At 44.0% G+C, this 23,900-nt stretch overlaps 1 protein-coding gene across 4 annotated transcripts; it reads right to left on the bottom strand.

The window, feature by feature from the left end:
* Window positions 1-1,042: 1,042 nt before the first annotated feature.
* On the bottom strand, window positions 1,043-18,756 carry LOC146179568 (barrier-to-autointegration factor-like). Of its 4 annotated transcripts, XM_084579225.1 has the most exons (4): window positions 13,615-13,725; window positions 12,474-12,605; window positions 10,173-10,323; window positions 1,043-6,786 (listed from the first exon to the last, which is right to left on the bottom strand). In XM_084579225.1, exons 3-4 carry the CDS (start codon window positions 10,296-10,298, stop codon window positions 6,640-6,642), a joined length of 273 nt encoding a protein of 90 aa, XP_084435351.1. In that variant the 5' UTR covers window positions 10,299-10,323; window positions 12,474-12,605; window positions 13,615-13,725; the 3' UTR covers window positions 1,043-6,639. The 4 variants fall into 4 exon arrangements, with proteins under 4 accessions (XP_084435351.1, XP_084435350.1, XP_084435349.1 ...); XM_084579224.1 differs by lacking the exons at window positions 12,474-12,605; window positions 13,615-13,725 and adding an exon at window positions 18,632-18,756; XM_084579223.1 differs by lacking the exon at window positions 12,474-12,605 and having other exon boundaries at window positions 13,615-13,766.
* Window positions 18,757-23,900: the final 5,144 nt, after the last annotated feature.

The raw sequence follows: 23,900 nt of genomic DNA, 5'->3' as shown, positions 1-23,900 counted from the left end.
GAAGAAATACGTTCGATCAAAATAGCTGTTTGAGTCAGTTGGTTCATAATTAGCACATAAAAAAAGATCAGCGCAAAAAATGGGGACAAATATATAGCAGAAGAATGCTCGGAGGAACTTGTGTGATTCGAATCTGTGCTGCCGCGCCCTTACGAATTCATCTTGTTCTGAACTGTTGGTGTCCAATTGCGGAAATTAGATGCTCGTCTTTGTGGAGTATACTCATGTTATCATCACCGACATTCACGAGCGAGATTACAGTGCCGAATTCATCATGATGGTCATTATGATGGACCTTATTGTCATATACCTTATACCAGCTATACCTTGAGCCGTAATTTTAGTACGCTGCCGAATGCCATTTTTTTCATCGAAATTTTAACCAATTTCATGACGTAATTAATATTGCCACCGCGCGCTTTACTGCCTCGTCGCCATTTTTACAAAGCGACTTCAAGTTCGCCAACGTAAAGTGTACCTTCCACTCATCTTTAATATTTCAATTTTCCTCTCAAGCTAGCGAGTGTTTTGATATATGTTCAGTGTATTATATTCTCATTACAGAAAATGTCCACACAAGCAACCAAAACAGTACGTAACGTTCAAACACAATAGACTTATTAAAGATCGGCCGACCCGATCTAATTTCATCTACATTACCTCAGCTCGGGCGTAGCAACCACTTGCTCCTCTACTATCAAATTATTCTATAAGTCCTACGAAAGCAAACAAAAAAAAAACTGATATTTTGCTCCAACCAAGCTAATTCCAAGGTGACTAAAGACAAATTTTCTTCTTTTATTGACAGTTCGTGGTGGGTTTGATAACGGCCGTGTTCATATCAACTGGAACAGGTTTACATAAGAAGTTGATAAACTCACTGAACGGTACATTCCAGAACCCCATGTGGTCGAAATTTCCGGAGTCCTCCACTACGGCATCTCTCATAGCCTGAGTTGCTTTGGGACGTTAAACCCCACAAACCAAACCAAACCAAACCAAACCAACTTAACTCTGGTACGGCAGTCATGTCAGGCGTCTATCAAGCAGAAAGAAGCGTTCTTATTTATTTTTTATATATTTATCAATACTGTAAGCCTTCTTCAGGCTCATACAGGAGTGGGTCAAGTCACTTGTACATATCAGCAGTACAAACATAAAGGAACACAACGGAACTGGAAATCATGGAAATGAAAATCAAGACCAATCTTTCGCCTAGAAAGGTGGGCTTTAAACTGGGCAGCGTGCAAGAAAAACGATCAGACTCTAAAAGAGAGAAAAATATTTACACGCGCATGTATCAACCTCAATGTTAACCACAAACGTGGAGATATTCAACCGCGTTATTACTCCTTCGAGTGCTACCAGTATCACTTCACCACTCATATGGCGACCTCATTCCATGATATATGTTTGTAACACAGTTCTTAGCTGTACTTTTGCAGAGAATATTTTGACCATTTTATCTGCTCACACGTCACTGACCCATAACCACGAGTAAGCAACCATACCCTGTATACCAGTACATTTGATGCAACGTTACTAAAACCACTAGCAATATTGATTTGATGTTCTGAAGCTTATTGATGAGCAGAACTTTAAACTGTACCCTAGGTTGTGATAATATCAATAACATATTGAAAAACACTTCAGCCCCCGCCGGGGTGGCGCAGTGGTTACGGCGCTCGACCACTGTTCCCAAGGACGCGGGATCGAATCCCGACCTCGGCGGCTGTTTTTCGATGGAGGCGAAAAGCAAGGCGCCCGTGTGCTGTACGATGTCAGTGCACGTTAAAAAACCCCAGGTGGTCGAAATTTCCGGAGTCCTCCACTACGGCGTCTCTCATAGCCTCAGTCGCTTCGGGACGTTAAACCCCACAAACCAAACCAAACCAAAAACACTTCAGTCTCTGCGTCTAGATGCTATTCAGACTTCTCCAGCAGTCTCTCGATTCTCACGAGAGATTTTAAATTCAAGTCCAGCAGCAATGCATGTATCCAGTTAACTGGCATCCCCTACCCCATCACCCCTGCATGTTGCAAAACTCTTTTGAGCATGCGTTCGCAAACATTGTTGCATTCCTTGATTTCAACTCAGTCCTCTCATCAGCAAACACGACGTTGAGAAATCGTACTCATCTGAGTAAGATTGAGTAAGTAGAAAGGTACAAAGGTAGGCTTGAAAATCAATATGCAGAAAACTAAGGTAATGTTCAACAGCCTCGGGAAGGAACTACAGTTTACGATTGGTAGCGAAGCACTGGAATTAGTAGGCGAATATATCTACTTAGGACAGGTAGTAACCGCAGATCCGGACCATGCAAAGAAAATTACAAGATGAATAAGATTAGGATGGAGCGCATTTTTCAAGCACTCGCAGATTATGACTAGCAGCTTACCGGTATCGCTCAAGAGGAAAGTATACAACAGCTGCATCTTACCTGTACTCACCTATGGGGCTGAAACCTAGAGGCTATAACCAAGAGAGTTATACTTAAGTTGAGGACAACCCAGAGGGCTATGGAACGAAAAATTGTAGGGGTAACATTAAGAGATAGAAAGCGTGCAGAGTGGGTCAGAGAAATAACTCAGGTTACCGACATTCTAATGAAAATTAAGAAGAAGAAATGGGGATGGGCAGGACATGTAGTGCGAAGAGAGGATAACCGATTGTCGCTGAAGGTAACAAACTGGATTCCAAAGGAAGGAAAGCAGCGGCAGAAAGTTAAGTGGGCGAATGAGGTTAAGTTCGAAGGGGTCAAGTGAATGCAACTAGCACAGGACCTGGTTAATTGGAGGAATATTGGAGAAACCTTCGCCCTGCAGTGGGTATAGTCAGGCTGATAATAATGATAATGGTGATTCGCCTAAAACTCTCAGCTAATATTCTTGGCACAAGCATCGCATCGAACTCTAGCTCATTCATAGTTATGTGTCGCAAATGCACCCGTAATGGCTCATATTGGACATAAATACTGGCGGGGCAGGCGCGGGCATCATAAAATGTGCCCCACGTCGAAGTCCTGCAGGGTACACCCAAGCACACCCTTAATGCACGCTCCTGAGCGCTTCCCAGGATTCGCGGGGCATTCAATTCGTATCCCCGAAAGAACCGGCGCACTGTATCTTAGATATCCAACCACGAGCGCCTGGTACATAATCACCACTTCCTGGCCAGCGTGCGTCCAGATGCGTCTTATTCGAAAGCTATCATGAACGCAATGGAATGTAATACCTACAAACTACATGCCCCACCAAACTTCGGCAGTGTCATTATGGAGAATTCCAAAACCTAACGTGCGTTATCATATTCCAGACATAGCAAAAATATGCAACAGTTGGACTCAAACAGTTGGCACTGTCATATATCTCATCTATGCGTAGTGACTCAGTGCATGTTTTTGTTGACAGCTCAGTAACGACAATGTCTTCAGCATCGGCGTTTGTAGTGTTTGTAGTTTGTAGTGTAGTGTAGTATGCATAAAACATCATCCACAGCGACTGAATTGACAGACATAAGTGAGGTTATTCGATACATTGGTCAGCAGAACGCAAATCACTGGACAATATTCTGCGACCCGAGACCTGCACTACAGACTATAAGAACGTAGATAAAACCAAGTAAATATATGAGCAGCTAGCCGGGCGAATTGTTGTTCTGCTTGCTGAGGCCTTCCAACGTGGCCACGTCGTCAAGTTTCAATGGATCCCCAGCCATTGCGGCATCGCAGGCAATGAAAGTGCTGATGCGGAAGCCAAGCTGGCTCATGAAGACCAGTCTTCCATACACCTCTCATTCTCAAGGAGTGACGCCGAAGCCTTACTGGCTCATTCGATGCAGTCTGCTATATGCGTCTACACTGGGACGATGCAAGCCATCAGCAGGACCGCATCTCAGGGCTAGATACAGGCTTGTGACTTCACGTACCTGCTAAAGTTATGCGACGTCAAGGAACTCTGCTCCGTCGGTTACCGCTTGGAATCGCGTACACCAAAGGCTACCTCCACAAGATCGGAGTTGAAGAAAACCCGAATTGCGTGAACTGCAACATTCCAGAGAAAATTTTTTTTATATTATTTGTGGGTGCCCTAACTATAGTGACGCGAGGAGGTCCTTGGAAAATACTCTCAAGCAGTCGGACAGCCGCGCTCTCTCTGAGAAAAAAACCTCTAGATGCCAGGGCGAAACAAGCGGATAATTGGTGCATGATGAATGACCTGTTGGATTTTTAAAGTGAAACGGGCCTAGATTTCCGCCTGTGACATTTGTGTGTACTGCGAAGTGAGTGAGTATCACACATGCATACGCGCTTGTGCTGAAACAGGTGTTAGTGCACTTTGAGCTTTTTCTGCTGAGGTGCCTCGCGTGCGTGCTTCCGCATTTGTGTCGGCATGTGTAGTCAGTGACACGTGGTGCGTGTCCAAGATAAATGCGGCATTTTGGTTTCTACGAGTGTCTCCTGAAGTGCGCGAGTACCACACATCTATGTGGTACTTTGAGGTTTTCTGGTGCGTGTTCCTGCGTTTGTGCTGGCATGTGAGAGTGCAGAGCTCTTTGCAATTGTGGCAGTGTTTGTTCAGTGACAAGTGGTGTGTGTCCAAGACATGTGCGGCATGTTGCGTGTCACGAATTCGTTAAATGTGTGTTTGGGCTCCTCAATAACTCGGATCACAAGTGAAACCTTACTGTACTATGACATCATCACTCTTCATTCACACCCTAACTCTCCTTTAACTTCCTCTTCCCCCCTTCCCCAGTGTGTAATAGCAGGCCAGGGTCTCTTTACCGCCGGCCGACCCCTCCACCGTTCTTCTCATTAATTTACTCTCTCTCTCTTGCTCACTCAACACTCGCTCACTTATATCAGTGCGCAAGCACTTGTCCATACAGCCCTCTCCTGAAGTTTGTATGAGGCCTCTATGCCTGGTTACCATAGCAACCATGATGACAGCTGTTGCCAAAGCAACTGCGACGCCAGTCGATGTCGAGTCACCGAAAAGGAGAGTGAGACGATGGCATACACAGCAGGCATCACCCTGTGCCAAGTCACCCTCTCCTACTGCCTGCCGCGCATCATCAAAGGATCTTTGTGGGGCCAGATTTCCCCTCTTTTATATCAAAACAGTGTCGCAACAACGTATGTACCTGCAATATACCGTGAAATAAAGACGTTTAACAATTTACCAAATTCTATACCTGTCTCTCAATGTTAAACCACCAAGCAGAACCACCAAGCGTGGTCTAGATCCTGAAGATGTGTCCAAGCGACAAGAATAATTGAAGAGAACACGTGACAGATAGAGGATTGCACGAGCTGCTGAAACACCACAAGAACGGGCCACGAGGCTGGAGGCTTATCGTGCCCATTTCGCATGGTCATAGGTTTAACCATGCTTAAACTTTGACCTTTTCTTAAATTTTCAAAACCATTTGACAAGTTTTGTCATAAAGTAATCTTATCTAAATTAACTAATTCAATATTGACTGCAACATTCACATATGAATTGAGTGTCTTTTTCTTAATGACTCAAAACTTGTTTCCACTGATGGTTTTAACAGTGCAAAAATGCGAGAAAGGACTTAGATTGAGTGAATACTTTTCATCTACATAAACAATTAATAAAAACAAAAATGCCGCCATTCCCGCACCCCCTGAAATTATACTTCCAGTGTCACTGGTCCGGGTGATTAACAGTGTCGATCTCTTTTGGCGCTGCAGCCTGTCTGCGGAGCCTCCGGCGCCTCTAGTTCAAGCGTGCAGGAAGATACGGCGTTAGCATGTGCAAACCATAGAGGTGCTGAATTGACACCAGTTAATATACCCGGCCAGTCATGTGTTAAAACGTCGTTTCTGCCTGCATCTACGTTTTGGAATGAGAGAGAAAGTAAACTTTAATTTATTCACGGTATTGGCGACGTGTTGTTGAAGTTTGAGCTCATTATCACTGATGGTCACACAGAAAATGAAGCAATATTTCACAGAGAGAGGTCCCGAAGTGTTCTCTTCCATTCGGCAAAAGTGGCCAGTGGAATTATTTCATTTCAGACACGGCGAAGCAGGCAATCACGCCGCGTGAAAGATGGGAAGCGACTGAAGGAAACACGAGATTGGGGGAGGCCTCCTTATGGGGTGCTTCGAAATAGAAAGCAAATCAATGAACATTAACGTGAAGATGTGCATCGCGTCTGCAATGCGACAAGGGCAGTGAGAGATGGTACCCGGTTACCCGATGGGGAAAAGGGCGCCTTGAGCGTTCACGCCACCCTGGGATGCCGGGTGGTATCAATTCCGTTTATGGATAGGCCTGCGTTTGTCTGAACCCGTGCTGCTCATATATGGGATTATTTACTTTCTTTTTGGCGTACCTCACAGAAGATCTTAGTTGATTTCCATATGTACCTAATACAGAGCCGTAACTGGCAATTAACTTAATCTAAAACTTGAAAACACTCTATATAAAAAGCTACGAGTGCGCGGCACAGGCCACAGGGCATGCTTTCGATCGATCACTGGCCAGGTATTTCCCGGCAGTCTGTATGCACTTCCCGATCATTCTCGCAGGTGGATGAACCTCACTCGATGAGCCTCTCTTCCATTCAGGTAATCATGGTGAAGATGGGAGAGCAATGTCCGAAGACTACAAGAATTCGTGGCACCACTCTCTCAAGCAGAGGTAGCATTCTTCAGCCTGTTTGCTGTTGGCACCGGTGATGCCCTTCAACCAGGAGGTGAACACGTCTTTGTTCTTCTTCATGACCAGGAACTGGCCGAGAACAACGTAGGCCTGAAACAACAAGCGACAGTGCCGACGTCATTAAGTGGGTAACCAGAAAAAGTCGGCCATATTTCGTCGCGAACTCTTTCCTGTTTCTGAGCTGACGCTCAGAACATTAACTCAATCCAATTTTTGTTCTCAGTGCAGCCAACAATGATGGATGCGGTTTATATTGTCCATGAAGACAAAGATTAAAAAAAATGACGGGAAGCAGCGCCATGTGGTTGTATTGCCCTTCCGGTAACAACACAGTGCACCAAATTCCGGTTTGGTCTTGCCGCTTGTCAAGAATGCAGTAAACTATAACAAAGCGCAGTACAGTATCCTAGAACACTATACCAAAATGTCTTTTTAAAAGCAGTTGCTTTCAAAGCTCTCAAAACGCAACCTAAAAGGCAACAAGCACTGCAGAGAAAAATTACATACTGAATAAAACGTGTTTAGGTAGAAATACATTTCGAAATGGAATGGTCTAAATTGGCAAACGAAAAGCGGCAGTCGACTGCGTCTCAGAGGCAGTGGTGTGGTGTCGGCGTTCTTGAGTGTGCTCTTCCCGCGTTTTCACAGTTATTCTTAATATTTAAAGACGCGAAATACACAGAACAAACACACTGAACACGACGGGACGGAGCGCCTCATCCAACTAGTACTGCCCTCTAACCAACCCGCCAAACAACAAGTTCCCACAACTATTCTCTATTTATCTGCGATGTACCGAATTAAATGTTCAGAACTGCATGTTGCATGTTGTTGGCTGCTCGTGCCTAGGATAGAGCCTGCTCTTTTTGTTTCCTGTCGCTTGGCACTGTGCAAAGTAAACTGCCAGTTCGCCTTGCGTAGAAACGTATTGTCGCCTGTAAAAATATTTTCAGCTTTATCTTCCTGAAGATGTATACGTTGTCCGATAGTAAAGACGCATTTATTGCTGAGAACACTGCGAAAAGACGGATTTTTTTTTTTTTTTTTTGTATTTCCGCCACTCTGTTCAAACTCATTGTTAAGATAAAAAAGAACTCCGTGATCACTATAGGGAAAGAGTGGCTATGTAGCCCATAGTTTCATAGTTCCCCGTAAAAATTGTTGTCCTGACGTTTCTTCGCTAAAATGTCAGGCGACGAAGGTGCTTAATATTACTATTTTTGGGCTTATATAGAGACTGTGTTCTCTGCGAAAACGTCCGTGTTAGTAATTATAGAGGTAACATACAAGGTGTCCAAGCTAACCCTTAGCCAAGGGGTAAAAATAAAACATTAGAGATAGGCCAGCGAAACCACTTGTATACAGCTGGCAGCCATCGGCGCACCACAGGCATTTCTTTTTTAATTTTGCAATTAACTAATTAGTAATTAAGATATTTTTCTAATTTGCTAACTATTGCATTCAGGCAAAAATGTGATTTGAAAATTCGGAGAGCACCCAATGAAACCCTCCTTCCATTTATTTGCGATAAAGAAAGCCTCGTGTGCATCTTTTTTCCAAGCTCTAAAGAAAGTCCGAGAAAAAAAAAATCACGTGACTGCATTCGCGCGCCACGATTGTGGTGCTCACGACCTTGGTTTGAGTGAACCAATCAGCTGTGACAGGGGGCCGTAGCAGCGGCACGCCATTATGCCTGCGATGGTTTCTTCGACCGCTTCAGGCAGTCGGCGCACGTGACAGTTCACGTTGCAGCGAACTATGGAGCAGCGAAGTCACCGTGCTCGCTGCAACCATCGCCAACATATCAGCCTACCGCTACATCTGGGCTGTCGAGTCACGGCCACAGCTGACTTCGTTCACGCAAACCACGATCGAGAGCACCACAATCGTGGCGCGCGAATGCGCCAGTCACGTGATATTTTTTTGTATTTCGCGGGCTTTCTTAGAGCTTGGAAAAAAAGATACACGGAAATCGGAAGTTAATGAAATTGGGATTTCAGAAGGTGCTTTCCAACTTTGCAAATCACATTTATTGTTTAAAACAATACTTAGTAATGAGAAAAATTATCTTAATTAGTAGTTGGTTAATTACAATATAAAATTGCCTGTGGTGCGCCAGACGGCTGGCCGCTGTATGCGAGTGGTTTCTCTGGCCTATCTCAATGTTTATTTTTTAACCCCTGGCTAAGTTAGCTCGGACACCCGGTATACAACACAATTCTTTTAAGGTGTACTAAAAAACAAAACATAAAGTAGACCTGTACTGATATCGTACGTAGGGCGCTCTAAATCAAAATGCACCACCCTCACCGAAAATAGTGCGCTATGAAAGGTAGCGAAAAGGAAATTCGGATGTCGTCATCACCGGCCGACATCGCAGCTAAAATGTGTGTCGACACCAATTTTAGAGCGGTAGCTATGCGTCCGTTCGGCGGTCGAGCCTCGTCGTTGCCGGTGTAACAAAGCGAGAGTCAGGAGAGAGACACTAGCCAAAGGGAATTTCTCAAAAAAGATAAAATAAAAAGAGCCACGAGCTATGTGCCTCTCTCTCATGGGACACCCGAGACGGCCCACCAAGCGGAGTGCGGGCCATCACCGAGGCCGGCCCCAGTCTCTCAACAAACGACCCCAGTCTCTCTTTCTCTGGCTGCGCCACTGCCAGCGCTTTCCCATCGTGCTCTCTTTCGCTTAGTGAAAAAAGAAAAGCTAAATATCTGAGCTCAAATTTCGCACTATGAAATGTAATTTTCCTCATAATGTGTTTGGCCCCCAATACCTGAGGCTATGCTACATCGGAATCTTTACTGGGAACACTGACTTCAGTGCATGTAAAGAAGCGAAAGCACCTGCTATGGCACCTCAGTGTTACTACAAATATTATGATCAATGTTAACTTCAATATTTTTGATAAGAATTGTAGTCTTAATAATCAGTCACAATTATTACTATTGGTTCAGTTGCAAAGCAGGCTCACTAGACCGATAAGAGAGGCGCTTTGTTCTCGAGTGGACGTTGGGCTGATGGAGATGATTACGATAATTAATATAACGAACAAGGCGCTGAAATATATTTGCCCATTTCAGTTACAATTAATTCATAACTGCAATGGTGTACCATGCTGGGTTAGTTGGTTACTCAGTATATAAAATGTTTAGCGCTTGTAGTGTGTGCTTCTCTGCCCTGCCTGTGCCTCTGCGCCAAATGTATTATAACAGTTCGTATTAGCAAAGCTGGCGACGACGTACAGTCTTTGTCAAAAGTGTGGAGTTCAGGGTATTTGCTTCTGAGCCACTTCGTGTGCCTTGTAATAGATTTCCAGTGTTCCGTATCCCTACCCTCTACAACGGTAATTGGTCGACCTCCACTAAGGCCAAATCAGCGCCACTACATGGCTCGCTCTGTAGCAGACCCTATGGGCTCTAAACTTTTGACAAAGGCTGTAGGTTTCTAGCCTATAAACCTAACTGCGTTCTTACTTTATCGAAACCTTTGTCTTTAAGGCGCTTTCCGAGGACGTCGCCAATGCCGGCGAGGTCTGTCACATCCTTTTCTCCCATGGGCTCCGAAATAAAGTTGCGATGCTTCTGTGATGTCGACGACATGGCTGGCTTCTCTGCAGGCGTGCACCTAGGAAAAAAAGAAAAGGCAATATGCTGCTCATTTCGGCCAGTCATTAGTATCACGACACGGAGTTAGGCAGAGAAGAAGGCTCCGGACAAGAGTAATCAACATTTTTTTCTCTTTTTTAGGTGAAAAAAAAAAAAAAAAACATAAGCTGAATTCAAAGCGCAAATGTGCATCTCAGCAGAGCATTTCCTACGAAGTGTCGAGTCTGAAGACTTCGTTTGAACACCGCAGATCAGTAAAAGGAGCTGTGTCATCCAACCTTGCCGCTCATTGCCGGGAGTGTAAAGATTGTTACCCCCATTTGGACAGCACCAATTTCTTGTTCAGTCACCCTGATCGAATATGCAGAGAGCTGGTCGATGCATTTCTGATAAGTAAAGAGTTTGACGCGTGCATAGCTACACCTTCCGTTAATCTTGAAGAAAAAGAGATTCACGCTCTCTGTGAATATTTGGCGACGAGGTGTTAGCGGGTGTTTGTCATGTGGGAGGTTGATAGTTTTGTTAGTTGTGTTGACGTGTGTGTTCAATCCTCATTTTGCGCACGTGCACTGTTTTTAAAGGGCATCGCGGTGGTTTCACGTGTCTCGTCTTGATTTTACCTGTGTTTGGTTCCTATATAAATACACCCTTATATGAATAAAAATTCAGTTGTTAGAAAGCGCTTGTGTCGTCTCCTGTTCTTTTGTCCTGTGTTTCGCGCTGCTTTAAGATGAATCCAATCCAACTCGCTCAGTTTTCTATACTCGTGAAGGTATTCCCCGTCGAGTTAAGCTGTGAGATCTTTACCTGTTACCAACAAACCACGCCATAGTTGCTGAACTTTTAGGAAAACTGGACATAATCATAAGGAGACATTCGAATTAAAAATACGTTTAAGGACACATAAGACTTGCCTTTAGGCCAGAATTCAGAGTGTTATGCAAATAGTTCTTGCTTTTCGCTGTAAAAAACGTCCGACTAAAGCCAAACTTTTCTCATCACATTCAAGCTTTAGATTCAAGCAACTGCGCCATTTCTCTTCGTAGTGGTACGTCCCGACTGATAAAGAGCTTATCTCGTCGCGCACATGCAAATGCCGTCGAGGAGATAAGAGTGCTACAGGCACCGGACGCGCGTTCTTGGGCAACGTAGCAAGCAAGGGTGCAACAGCTCCGACGTCGATCGCGATACAGCAGTCTGCCCTGTCGTGGTAGTGACGCGTTCAGAACGAAGAAGAACTGCTTCTTTTCCTTTTTTCTGAGGCAATGTTTCGAGAAGTCAAATGGAATCACCCCTCCCCCTTTCCTCATCCCTTTCCAAGGACTATAGCGGCCCTCTCAAAGCAGTTTCCCGCGTGGTATAATTTTTTGAAGCGAAACGTCACGAACTGCGTGACGCTCAAAAGCGCTAAAATAAGGAGGAAAATTGCTTTATCACCATATTGGTTTAAGACCGCACGATAACAGCAGTCGCGAAAAGTGTCCGCAGTTAAAACTATCGAAATAAAGTAACAAAAATTCAGAATGGAAGTAACAGTCGATATCTTCATCAAGTTTCATCTTATCACTGTCTAAATGCGTAACGTAAGTGGCGAATTAGACTTTAATTGCGCAGATGTTCAAAGGCAATTAAGGTCATGTAACAGCGGAAATTCGCGGCTAGAGCCCTTCAATCAATGATTCATCTATCATAATTCCCCAGATGCAGGGAGATCATAAATTAAAATTGCAATCACCGTTGTCATGAACGTTGGCGGGTCACCCGGACTAAACGCATTCTGCAAAACACGAATACTGCGCGACTGAGTGAAGTTTTTCCCCTAATAAACATTTAAAAAAAAAAAAAAAGAAAGAAACAGTGCCTCTGCTACGTCTACTGGACCGTGTTCGTCGGTACATGTTGAGTAATTCTTCATTACAAAATGTGGCCGCTAGCGAGGGACCAAAAAGAGCGAAGAAAGGAAAAACCAAACGCACTGAAAGCAGTGCCAAGCAACATTTCAAGCGGTGGGAGGTTTCGACTGCTATACATTACGTTACTGATGACGACCGAAGCATCCAGAAAAGCATGTTAAAATATTTGCAGGACGGTTAGCAGTGTGTAAAGAGAGATTCAGAGATAGCTTCTGAGGTATTTATGCGCTCTCGCTGTGACTGTTTCACCATGCACCTGTGGCTCCGGTTCCCCGCATATGTGCTCCGTTCATACGAGACTGCGCCTCAATCGTGTTTTCGGGCGCTTCCCCGAGAGCGTTGGTTCTTCGGGCGAACGGAACCTTTAACGACATCGTGTTAGAATAACCTGCAAATAACACCAACATGAAGGCATTTACATGTAGGAAAACTCTTATATTTACAGGTAGAAGTCAGAGATTAGCTTTCAGAAGCACACCCTATCGACCCTCCTAACCCCTTCCATTTATTTTTCTTTTCTTTATTTTTAAATAGAGCACACGGGTTCCTCTTATAATGCTTTTTCTGAATGAAGGTGTGTATTTTCGAAGGCTATCGAGCTATTTGAGGAGCGTCCTCTAATTATACCCTAAGTAATGGAATGCAATAAAGCCTATATTGAAGCGCTAACCTGCTGCACTAGCACGCACAATACGGCTGGGGTGAGGCGGTGCCAATATTTGATGCGCATCAAATGGCGACACTGAAGACACAGTAGTCGCGAGCTGCAGTTAAATCCAAATTATACACGTAGCCGGCATCGGCACTTATGCAAGGCAAAGTTCTAGAATAAAAACATCCCCAGATAGAGATTACGTGACCAGCGGACACGAGCTTCTTCAATTGCAAAACACAGGGAAAAATGATGTCGCGAACACTGCAGGTTATCCGCTCTCTCTCAGGGTGACGATTAACCCAGCTAGTCTCACTTATAAGTTTTACTGCCTGTCTCAGCTAAATCGCGTGACCAAAGGTTGTATGTTCTTTGTTGTTGTCCTTTTTTTCAGGCAAGACGTGCTACAATGCAGACATTGTTTACTTCGAAAAGGCCTCTCACACAGATTAAAATGGTAGGGCCACACCCAAGAGATCTTGAAAGCATGATTTCTTGCTTATTCAGAGAAATGAAGCAAGCGGTAGACATCAACAGTATATTGCTAACTTGTTCATTTTTCATGTTTTTCTATTTTATTCTTCAATACTTTAAAATCCTGCGTTAAAAATTAAACTGAGAATTGCACGAAAGGTATTTTAAATATATTACCGGCGTACCTACCAGCGCGGGAACTAATACAGAGTTCACTTACGTACATACACTCTGCGCGGAAATTCGTGAAAAATGTGTTGCGCGAACTCACCTGCGCAAGGACCGTTGCAAAAACACCGGAGATGCTAGACGCCACGTCCCACCGACACTGAGCTGATAATATGCCGACGGGCCGACTGCACGTTCACTTTGCCCGTTCCCTCTCCCTTAATACGTCATCTCCTGCGTAAGCGCCATCCGCTTTCCGTGCCCTGGACATCTGGTTACACTAAACCCTTGATAAACGTTCCGCTCCAGCGCTGATTCAGTCTGGGGAAGTTTCGGAATTGACTACAGCGTGTGCTTTACCACATCCGAAGCAGCGCTACACTCGACGGATGCGTGAGCGGATTAGAACCTGGAATTTATTCGTCGCAAAGATTCAAAGCTTTGCGACCTGTCACCGCATGATTGAACGTGGTGAGAAATGTCGCAGCGGATGCGGGGGAACGTTTCTTTGTCACTAGGCTTACATCCAAATGCGGCTGCTACTAAGAGTCAATTCAGCGACCTTGGGCTCGGTAGCCGATCGACTGACACATCTACTAGGCCTCCTTAACGGGTGAAGCAGAAACCTCATGCACTGAGACTTCGGTCCGAATTATTTCAGAGCCCTCTGTTTCTCACATAGCGTCTCATATCCCTTGGATTCTGTCGCCCAAAGGCAGCGTAAAGGTTTTTCTAGAAAACTGCCCGTTAACAATCGCAGTTGCCGTGTCAAAGATGTATTTTGACCCGGCATTATTTATCCGGGGTGATACAATGAACATATAGGAGTTTATGATAACCACGGCCTGCTGAAAAACTCTATGACGCAATAACTTCGTACAGTTTTTATCATAGCGATGTCATAAATTATCGTAAGATATCGTACAAAATATACGGCAATGTGTGATATTTATATGACATTTGTAAGATGTGTCGATGAGACTGTATGCTAAAACTGAAATGCGGTCATTGTATGACATTTGTATGAAGTGTCTATGACACTGTATGCTAAACCTTGAATGCGGTCATTGCACCATACAGCTTTTTTCAAAATTAAGGGGGCTCATTTGTAGCTACGTTCTCGAGCTCTGCAGTAAAATTGCAGTTCTATATAAAATGTCAGGTGCTGCTCAGAAGCATGTGTGTACCTCGTTCACTAAAATTCACGCAGTTGAATTATTGAATCAAAGTGAAACAAATACCGGATCGGAACAGTAAGAAGATAATATGAGCACGAGCCGTCGAACGCGTCCTTCATGTTGCTGTTTAATTCTTTATAGCCTGAGCGTCATCCAGTGTTTTCGATTTCGGTCGTGCCGTTGATGAGTCTGTCGTCGTGCCTAGCTCAGGAAAAACAATGGGCCGTACACGAGACAATTAACTACTCGCATAGCGTCTTGAAATCTCTTGAGCCAAACTGCGAGATGCATTTCCCAACTGAACTAGAGCAAGATGCAGTGCTCACATTTTTACATTTTTCTGCGGTTCATCATCATCACGCGGACAAGTAATGCACAGATGCGTCATCATCATTATCATAAGCCCGACTATACCCTCTGCAGGGGCCTGCGTCTAATCCCATACAGATTACAATTAAAATTACCCATCTTTAATGTAACTGACTACATTTGTCAATAACAGCGTCAGAAAAGTAGCGGAATGATTAAAAATCAGTAATCGATCATAGCAAATCAGATACATAGCATTCATTGATTACGAAAAAGCATTTGACTCAGTTGAAACCTTGGCGCTAATACAGGCATTGCGAAATCAGGGGATAGACGAGCCGTACGTGAAAGTGCTGGAAGATATATATAGCGGCTGCACAGCAACCATAGTTCTGCATAACGAAAGTAACAAAATTCCCATAAAGAAAGGTGTTAAGCAAGGAGACACAATCTCCCCAGTACTATTCACAGCTTGCTTAGAGGAAGTATTCAGAGACTTGGAATGGGAGCAGTTAGGGATAAGGGTAGATGGAGAATACCTCAGTAATCTGCGATTTGCTGATGACATTGCCTTGCTAAGCAACTCGGAGAATGAACTGCAAATAATGATTGATGACCTAGACAGGAAAAGTAGAAAGGTAGGCTTGAAAATCAATATGCAGAAGACTAAGGTAATGTTCAACAGCCTCGGGAAGGAACAGCAGTTTACATTAGGTAGCGAAGTACTGGAAGTAGTAGGCGAATATGTCTACTTAGAAGTTAGGACAGGTAGTAACCGCAGATCCGGACCATGAAAAGGAAATAACAAGAAGAATAAGATTGGGATGGAGCGCATTTTGCAAGCACTCGCAGATTATGACTAGCAACTTACCGGTATCGCTCAAGAGGAAAGTATACAACAGTTGCATCTTGCCTGTACTCACCTATGGGGCTGAAACGTGGAGGCTAACCAATAGAGTTCTACTTAAGTTGAGGACAACCCAGAGGGCTATGGGACGAAAAATGGTAGGGGTAACATTAAGAGATAGGAAGCGTGCAGAGTTGATCAGAGAAATAACTCAGGTTACCGACATTCTAGTGGAAATTAAGAAGAAGAAATGGACATGAGCAGGACATGTAGTGCGAAGAGAGGATAACCGATGGTCGCTTAGGGTAACAAACTGGATTCCAAGGGAAGGAAAGCGTAGCAGGGGGCGGCAGAAAGTTAGGTGGGCGGATGAGATTAAGAATTTCGCAGGAGTCAAGTGGATGCAGCTATCACAGAACCGGGTTAAGTGGAGAAATATGGGAGAGGCCTTCGCCCTGCAGTGGGTATAGTCAGGCTGATTATGATGATGATGAATCGAGTACTATTGCGTTATTTTCACACGAACTTTATCGGCATATACAAACTTGGTCAAACTGCAATAAACTGCAATAAACTAATTAGCTACGCACGATTCCTGCAAGTAGTACCCAGGTGACGTTAGCCACACCAAGAACGAAATAGCGCGGAGAGCAACATGCCAGACATGTCATGCATAGCATTGCGGGGCCGAAAAATTTGGCTCAGTCTCATAGTCCCAAACGCTTAGCCCTTGTGGCCCTTTTTTTGCAAAGAAATTATTGATTGCCGCTGATCAACTAAAGAAGAAATACTTCACTTAGTCAAAACGCTACTTTTTTCAAAAAAAGCAATCACTCGATTACAAATTACACAAAATTGTAATTACGAGTAATCGATTACAAGTTAATAGATTACGTACAACTCTGCTTCCAATTAACGCAATCCTGTACCAGCTGCATCCACTTAACCTTCCCAAGCTTCCCAATGTCGTCCACCCACCAAACTTTCTTTCTGTCATCCTTATTAGGGACTATCGCTTATCTTTACAGCCTGTGCGAATAGCGAAAATCTGGGTGCGAAGTGAATTCGAATATTGAAAACTGTGTGCATTAGGATCAAATATTTTTCGGATACTGCCAAGTTTAAATTATAGATGAACTCTTCTGCAAACCATACATGACCACGCACGCACGCACGCACGCACGCACGCACGCACACACACACACACACACACACACACACACACACACACACACACACACACACACACACACACACACACACACACACACACACACACACACACACACACACACACACACACACACACACACACACACACACACACACACACAAATATTAGAAATGTGCGGATAAAATTTCGCATGCAAATAAGGAAAATTGGTCTAAAACAGATTATTTCCGAGAATTTTCGAAAACTTGTAGGAACGCTCTTTTTTTTTCGAACAAAGCTACAAAAAGAAGCAGACGTAATCAAACAAACATTTTTACGTGCTCTTGCTGTAACTGTTGCACCACGCCCCTATGGCTCCAGCTCACCGCTTATATCCCCCTTCCTACAACGAGACTGCGCCTCTATCATGTTTTCGTGCACTTCCCCGAGAACGTTGGTCCTTCTGGGGAACGGAGCCTTTCACGGTATCGTGTTAAAATAACCCGCAAATAGCACCAACATGGAGATATTTACACGTAGGAAAACGTTTACACTTACAAGTAGAAGTCAGAGATTAGCTCTCAGAAGCACACCCCATCGGCCCTCCTAACCCCTTCTATTTGTTTTTCTTTTCTTTTTTTTTTTTCAAAGAAAAATTAAACACTTGGGTTCCTCTTCTAATGCTTTTTCTGAACAAAGGTGCGTATTTTCGAAGGCTATTGAGCTATTCTAATTATACCAGAAGTAAAGAAATGCAATAAAGCATACACTGAAGCGCTAATTCCTGCGGCCTTCCCTTTAGTGTCGAGTGCCCAACTACGGAGTCGCAAACGGTAGCTGCGGCAACGCTCATATGTCGATCAGCGGGTGAGAAATCTCCGCTGTCAACGTTCCAAGCAGCTGCTGCACTAGCACGCACAATACAGTTAGGGGAAGAAGCTGTCAATCTTGGCTGCATCAAAAATGGCGACACTAAAGGCACAGCAGTCGCGAGTTGCAGTTAACTCCAGAAAGTAATTATACACGTAGCCGGCATCGGCACTTACGCAAGGCAAAGTTCTACAATAAAAGCATCCCCAGGTACAAATTACGTGATCAGCGGACACGAGCTTCTACGATTGCAAAACACTCGGGAGAATGATGCTGCGAACATTGCAGGTCGATCTATCTCAGGGTGACGATTGACCCAACTAGTCTCACAAGTTTTACTGCCTGTATCAGCTAAATCGTGCGACCAAAGTTTGTATGTTCTTTGTTGTTGTCCTTTTTTTTTTTTTCAGGCAAGACGTACTACGATGCAGACATTGTTTACCCCGAAAAGGCTGCTCACAAAGATGAAAATGGCAGGACCACACCCAAGAGATCTTGAAAGCATGATTTCTTGCTTATTCAGAGAAATGCAGCAAGCGGTAGACATCAACTGTATATTACTAAATTGTTCATTTTTAATATTTTCCTATTTTATTCTTCAATACTTTAAAATTCTGCGTTAGAAATTGAACCGAGAACGGCACAAAATGTCTTTTAAATATATTGCCGGCGTACCAACCAGCGCGGGAACTAATACAGAGTTCACTGACGTATACATACACTCTGCGCGGAAAGTCGTGAGAAATGTGTGGCACGAACTCACTGGCGCAAGGGTCGTTGCAAAAACAACGGAGGTGCTAGTCGCCACGTCCCACCGACACCACCGACACCGAGCTGATAATATGCCGACGGGCCGACTGCTGGTTCACTTTGCCCGTTCCCTCTCCCTTAATACGTCATCTGTGTAAACGCCATCCGCTTCCCGCGCCCTGCACATCTGGTTACACTAAACCCTTGCTAAACGTTCCGCTGCAGCGCTGATTCAGCCTGGGGAAGTTTCGGAATTGACTACAGCGTGTGCTTTACCACGTCCGAAGCAGCGCTACACTCGACGGATGCGTGAGCGGAATAGAACCTGGAATTTAATGTCGCAAAGATTCGAAGCTTTACGATTTGTCACCGCATATGATCGAACGTAGTGAGCTATGTCGCAGCGGATGCGGGGGAATTTGTCTTTGTCACTAGGCTTACATCCAAATGCGGCTGCTACTGAGAGTCAATTCAGCGACCTTGGGCTCGGTAGCCGATCGAATGACACATCTACTAGGCCTCCTTAACGGGTGAAGCAGAAACATCATGCATTGACACTTCGGTCCGAATTATTTCAGAGCCCTTCTCACATAGGGTCTCATATCCCTTGGATTCTGTCGTCCAAAGGCACCGTAAAGATGTTTCTAGAAAACTGCCCGTTAACAATCGCAATTGCCATGTTAAAGAGGTATTTTGACCCGGCATTATTTATCCGGAGTGATACAGTGAACATATAGGAGTTTATGATAACCACGGCCTGCTGAAAAACTCTATGGCGTAATAACCTCGTAGTTTTTATTATAGCAATGTCATAAATTATAGTAAGATACCGTAGAAAATATAGGAAATGTATGACATTTATATGACATTTGTATGATGTGTCTATGACACTGTATACTAAACCTTGAATGCGGTCATTATATGACATTTGTATGATGTGTCCATGACACTATGCTAAACCTTGAATGCGGTCATTGCACCACACAACTTTTGTCAGTAAAGGGGCTCTTGGCCGACATGGCTGCTGCAGTTCGAGGAATTTTGTTGTGCGACGGCACTGTTTACCGCTGCACAGGAAGTTCAGGTGCGTTCCATGCTATACTGCATGGGGCCGCAAGCAAGAACGGTTCTGGCTCACTTGTAGCTACGTTCTCGAGCGCTGCAGTAAAATTGCAGTTCCATATTAAATTTCAGGTGCTGCTGAGAAGGATATGTATACCTCGTTTACTCAAATTCAAGCAGTTCAAACATTAAATAAAAGTGAAACAAATACCTGATCGGAACAGTACGAAAGATAACGTGAGCACGAGCCGCCGAACGCGACCTTCATGTTGCTGTTTAATTCGTTTATATCCTGAGCGTCATCCAATGATTTCGCTTTCGATCATGCCGAGCTCAGGAACAACCATGGGCCGTAAATCCTGCATCGGCATTGTAGGCTGCGTTGACGTAGTGAAAACAAAATCATGGACACAGCTCGGACAGGTGGTAGCTGGCAGCTCACATGGCCATGCACTCAATTGTCATATGGTATTGTGCGACTTGACGCGACCACGTGACATTGGCGATTTGGCAGGAACTTCCGAACTGGGCTTCTCAGCTCAGATGGGAGATGAGGTCAGAATCCGGCCCTCCAGTAACCTTCCACGACCCACAGCTCCCGCCCTCCCTGTTAGCTCATGTGTAACGTGACACTCGGGGTGTCAGAGCCGCTTAGAAGGAGGGTAGCCCTCACGAACACTCTCAAGAAAAGGCTACACGAAACATAAATTACCTAAACATTAATATGCAGAAGACTAAGGTAATGTCCAACAGCCTTGTGAAGGAACATCAGTTTATAATGGGTAGCGAAGCCTGAAAGTGGTAGGCGAATACGTCTACTTAGGAAGGTAGTAACCACAGATCCGGACTATGAAAGGGAAATAACAAGGAGAATAAGATTGGGATGGAGCACATTTGGCAAGCACTCGCAGATTATTACTAGCTGCTTACCGGTATCGCTCAAGGGGAAGGTATACAACAGTTGCATCTTACCTGTGCTTACATATATGGGGCTGAAAGGCGGAGGCTGACGAAAAGGGCTCTTGCTTAAATTGGGGACAATGCAGGGAGCTATGAAACGGGAAATGCTAAAAATATGGGAAGCGTGAAGAGTGGGTCAGAAAAATAACACGCGTTAATGATATTATAGTGAAAATCAATATGAAATGGGCATTTGCAGGACCGGTAAGGCGAAGAGAGGATAACCAATGATCGCTAAGGGTAACAAATTGGACTCCAAGGAAAGAAAAGCTTAGCAGGAGGCGGCAGAAAATTAGATGGGTGGATGATCGAGGTTAAGAAGTTCGCAGGGGCCATTTGGATGCACCTAGCACTGGACTGGGGTAATTGGAGGAATATAGGAGAGGCCTTCGCACTGCGATGCAAGCGCTGCTGCTGATGAAATACCTAACAAAGAAGAAGACTGAACAGCTGTCGCGCCATGGTTCAGAGGTAGACCATCGAAGGTGAAAATCGGAGGTCGTGGGTCCGGATCCCACCGACGGCATGTGGTTTCTTTTCTGCAACGTTTTAATCAGCTAATTCCACAACTAATTATTACTTCACATTCATCAACACACACAAAACAGAATCATATCTCTCCTTTGCTTTCCTTTGTATGTGTGGCTGTTGGCTTCTTTCTCATAAACTGTCCGAAGTAATGCAGGTACTTTAGTATGGCTTTTATTAAGCCCGTGTCTTTAACATATTTATGGTAGCTTACGGCTTTGTGTTAGAAATTATTTGACAGGTAACAGGGGCACATGAAGAGATACGGGATTGAGCGAATGGCAGAGTGCTGGCCTAATTTTGTCTTGTCCACATCGATCTAAGGTGAATAGTTTTTAGATTGTAACAAATATTGAAGCGGTCGTGGCGAAACAACCACAGCAGCGCATAAGAGCTGTAGGTTCTCCCTATACGCTGCTTGTAGTCGACAAGCAGCGTATTTTGTATTTTATTATTCAAATCATACTGTTAATCTGTTCTGCACTTAGGTTGTTACATAATTGTATAAGTTGATTACCTAGTGCTGGTTTCAACGCTGCTCTTTATTTGAAATCGACAGATTCCCTCTGTTCATGTGTAAGTTTGCTTTATATGTAGTCATTGCTATGTGTTGTGTTGTGCTGCAAGTTTTTGCAGGGGCAAATTGACCCAGTCAGGCGATCATTGCTATCGCATTTTGCCTCTGACCCTTGACATTACTTATTTTGCGTCTTAAGCACAATAAACAAACAAACAAGAGGGGTCATTACCGTGCGGGCGTCAGCCGCGTGTTGGCAGTTGCTTCTGTGGGAGAAGAGCAAAGCAAGCTAAGGTGTTTGAAAATGTCTCAATGTTTCAACGCCATTTAGATAAACCAAAGTTCGCAATTTCAGAACGTTTATGAAATTTGCGAACCACACTTTCACCAATCGAATTATCCGCGAATAGTTACAAAGCAGTCAGTCCAGGGCATATCGAGCCTGGATATACCGAATTATTGCATATATCGAACTCTACGAATATCCTCTGAAATCCTATGCAGTTTTGTTCGAGTTTATTGAAATCCAGTTCAGCAGAACATTCGATATATCAAACTGAAGAGAGGAGAGGGGTATTTTTCTGCGCGTTACACCCCCTCTCCCCACCACTTCTTTTCGACCTTTTTTCGGCCATGCCATTTGCACTCCGTATTGATGAATGAAAATGTAGAAACGAAAATAAGAAGTGTGTCGGTTTGTAGGCAAAAAAATTACGAGTTCAACGCTGCTGAACCAAATATTGAGCGAAAGCATTAGCTACGGGTGACCGAGCGTTCTTCTTCTCTTTTTCTTCTTTCTCAACCCGTTATATTATATCGTTATATCGTTATATTATGCCTACATCCATAGTCACTTTAACTGTTTGTCTTGCTGGAGATATACATATTACACGCATATTGAAAGACTTCAACGCCTCTAGAATCAAGCCATCAGACTCATGTCATTCAGCTCATTCCAGTCACACTCTCTGCCACTATACTACAGTTTGAACATACTTCCACTTCAACATTTATTCAGCCTAAAATTGTCCATGATTATGTATAAACTAATAAGTCATGCTCATATTGATGGCATTGCCAATCAGCATGTAAATTCTAATCCCACCAGTTTTAAACAGCGCAATAATCTTTTGCCAAAAGTCAGGACTAATTATGGAAAATTTACTACCTTGTTTGCCGGCATATCCTACTGGCATTCTTTACCTCCAGAAATTAAACCATCGCATACTGTTCACTCATTCCATTTCCGCATGAAACAATATTTAATAAACATGTTACATGGTTAATTTTCTTCAACTGTTCTAGTTCTTTGGAATGTGCTATATTGTCTGTTCTATGCACTGAAGTTGATGGTCTGCATATTTATCTTCTTTGTTCTCATTGGTGTATATTCTAAAAGTTGTTTTGTAGATTGTACTTTTATAAGAATTACTTGTTATACTGCTTTTTTTTTTACATTTCTACCTCACTTGCTTTGTTCTGGGAAGTCCCCCCAACAGTCTTGTACTACGGGACCTCCTTGTGTACAACTCTTCTGTATCATTTTTTTTTTGTATGTATGTATGAAATAAACTTGAAACATATAAAGCCCCGCTTTAACCAAGTCGTATGAACGTGCCTTAGTGGCCTATAGGGGTAACGAAATGCCAGGGTCCTAGCAGGCTGATTCTGACATAATCGCCCCATGTGAAACGAGAGACTCAAGTTAATTGGCAGCTCCTGCCAACTGAGCCGCGGCTCCGACCGCGCCACGCCAACCGCTTGAGTTGGGAGCCCATCTCTCGCTTTTGTGTCACTTGGGATGTGATATCACAGCGTCACATAGGTAAGGCGTGGCTACCGCCGCGCTACGCTGAAGGCTCGAAACCTAGAGTAGTATTGCTTTCGCAAAAAAAAATGGTTCCTTTTCAAAAAACCCTACAGCGCCACTAACCTGAAGTTTTCATTGCGTCTCACCAACTATATAGCCTAGCACCATGTTTTACATCGGAGTTCGCAACATGCGCGGTGTTAGATGCGAACCGTTACTAAGCAACCTGTTCACACGTATCCAGCGTGTTTTAACAGCTGCTTATGCTGCCGTGTATTTTTGAAACAAGTTACGCACTGAAGTAAAGGATAAATGGCTCCCATCCGTTATCTCTACATTTCTTACAATGGTGAAGAGTGCCTCAATTGTGGGGCCAGCTTCAGGTTTCCTGTTCATGCCGTGAAA

This window comes from Amblyomma maculatum, chromosome 9 (assembly GCF_055883805.1).
Source record: "Amblyomma maculatum isolate TAMU_Amacu chromosome 9, ASM5588380v1, whole genome shotgun sequence".
NCBI lineage: Eukaryota > Metazoa > Arthropoda > Arachnida > Ixodida > Ixodidae > Amblyomma > Amblyomma maculatum.
This window is presented reverse-complemented; position numbering and strand designations above follow the sequence as displayed.

What these genes read in the sequence shown, in the direction of transcription:
- LOC146179568 (XM_084579224.1), bottom strand. Translation starts at nt 10,298, where the DNA reads ATGTCGTCGACATCACAGAAGCATCGCAACTTTATTTCGGAGCCCATG. An exon ending in AAGACAAAGGTTTCGATAAA is followed by an intron (nt 6,787 to 10,172) that starts GTAAGAACGCAG and finishes TTGTTGTTTCAG; the next exon opens with GCCTACGTTGTTCTCGGCCA.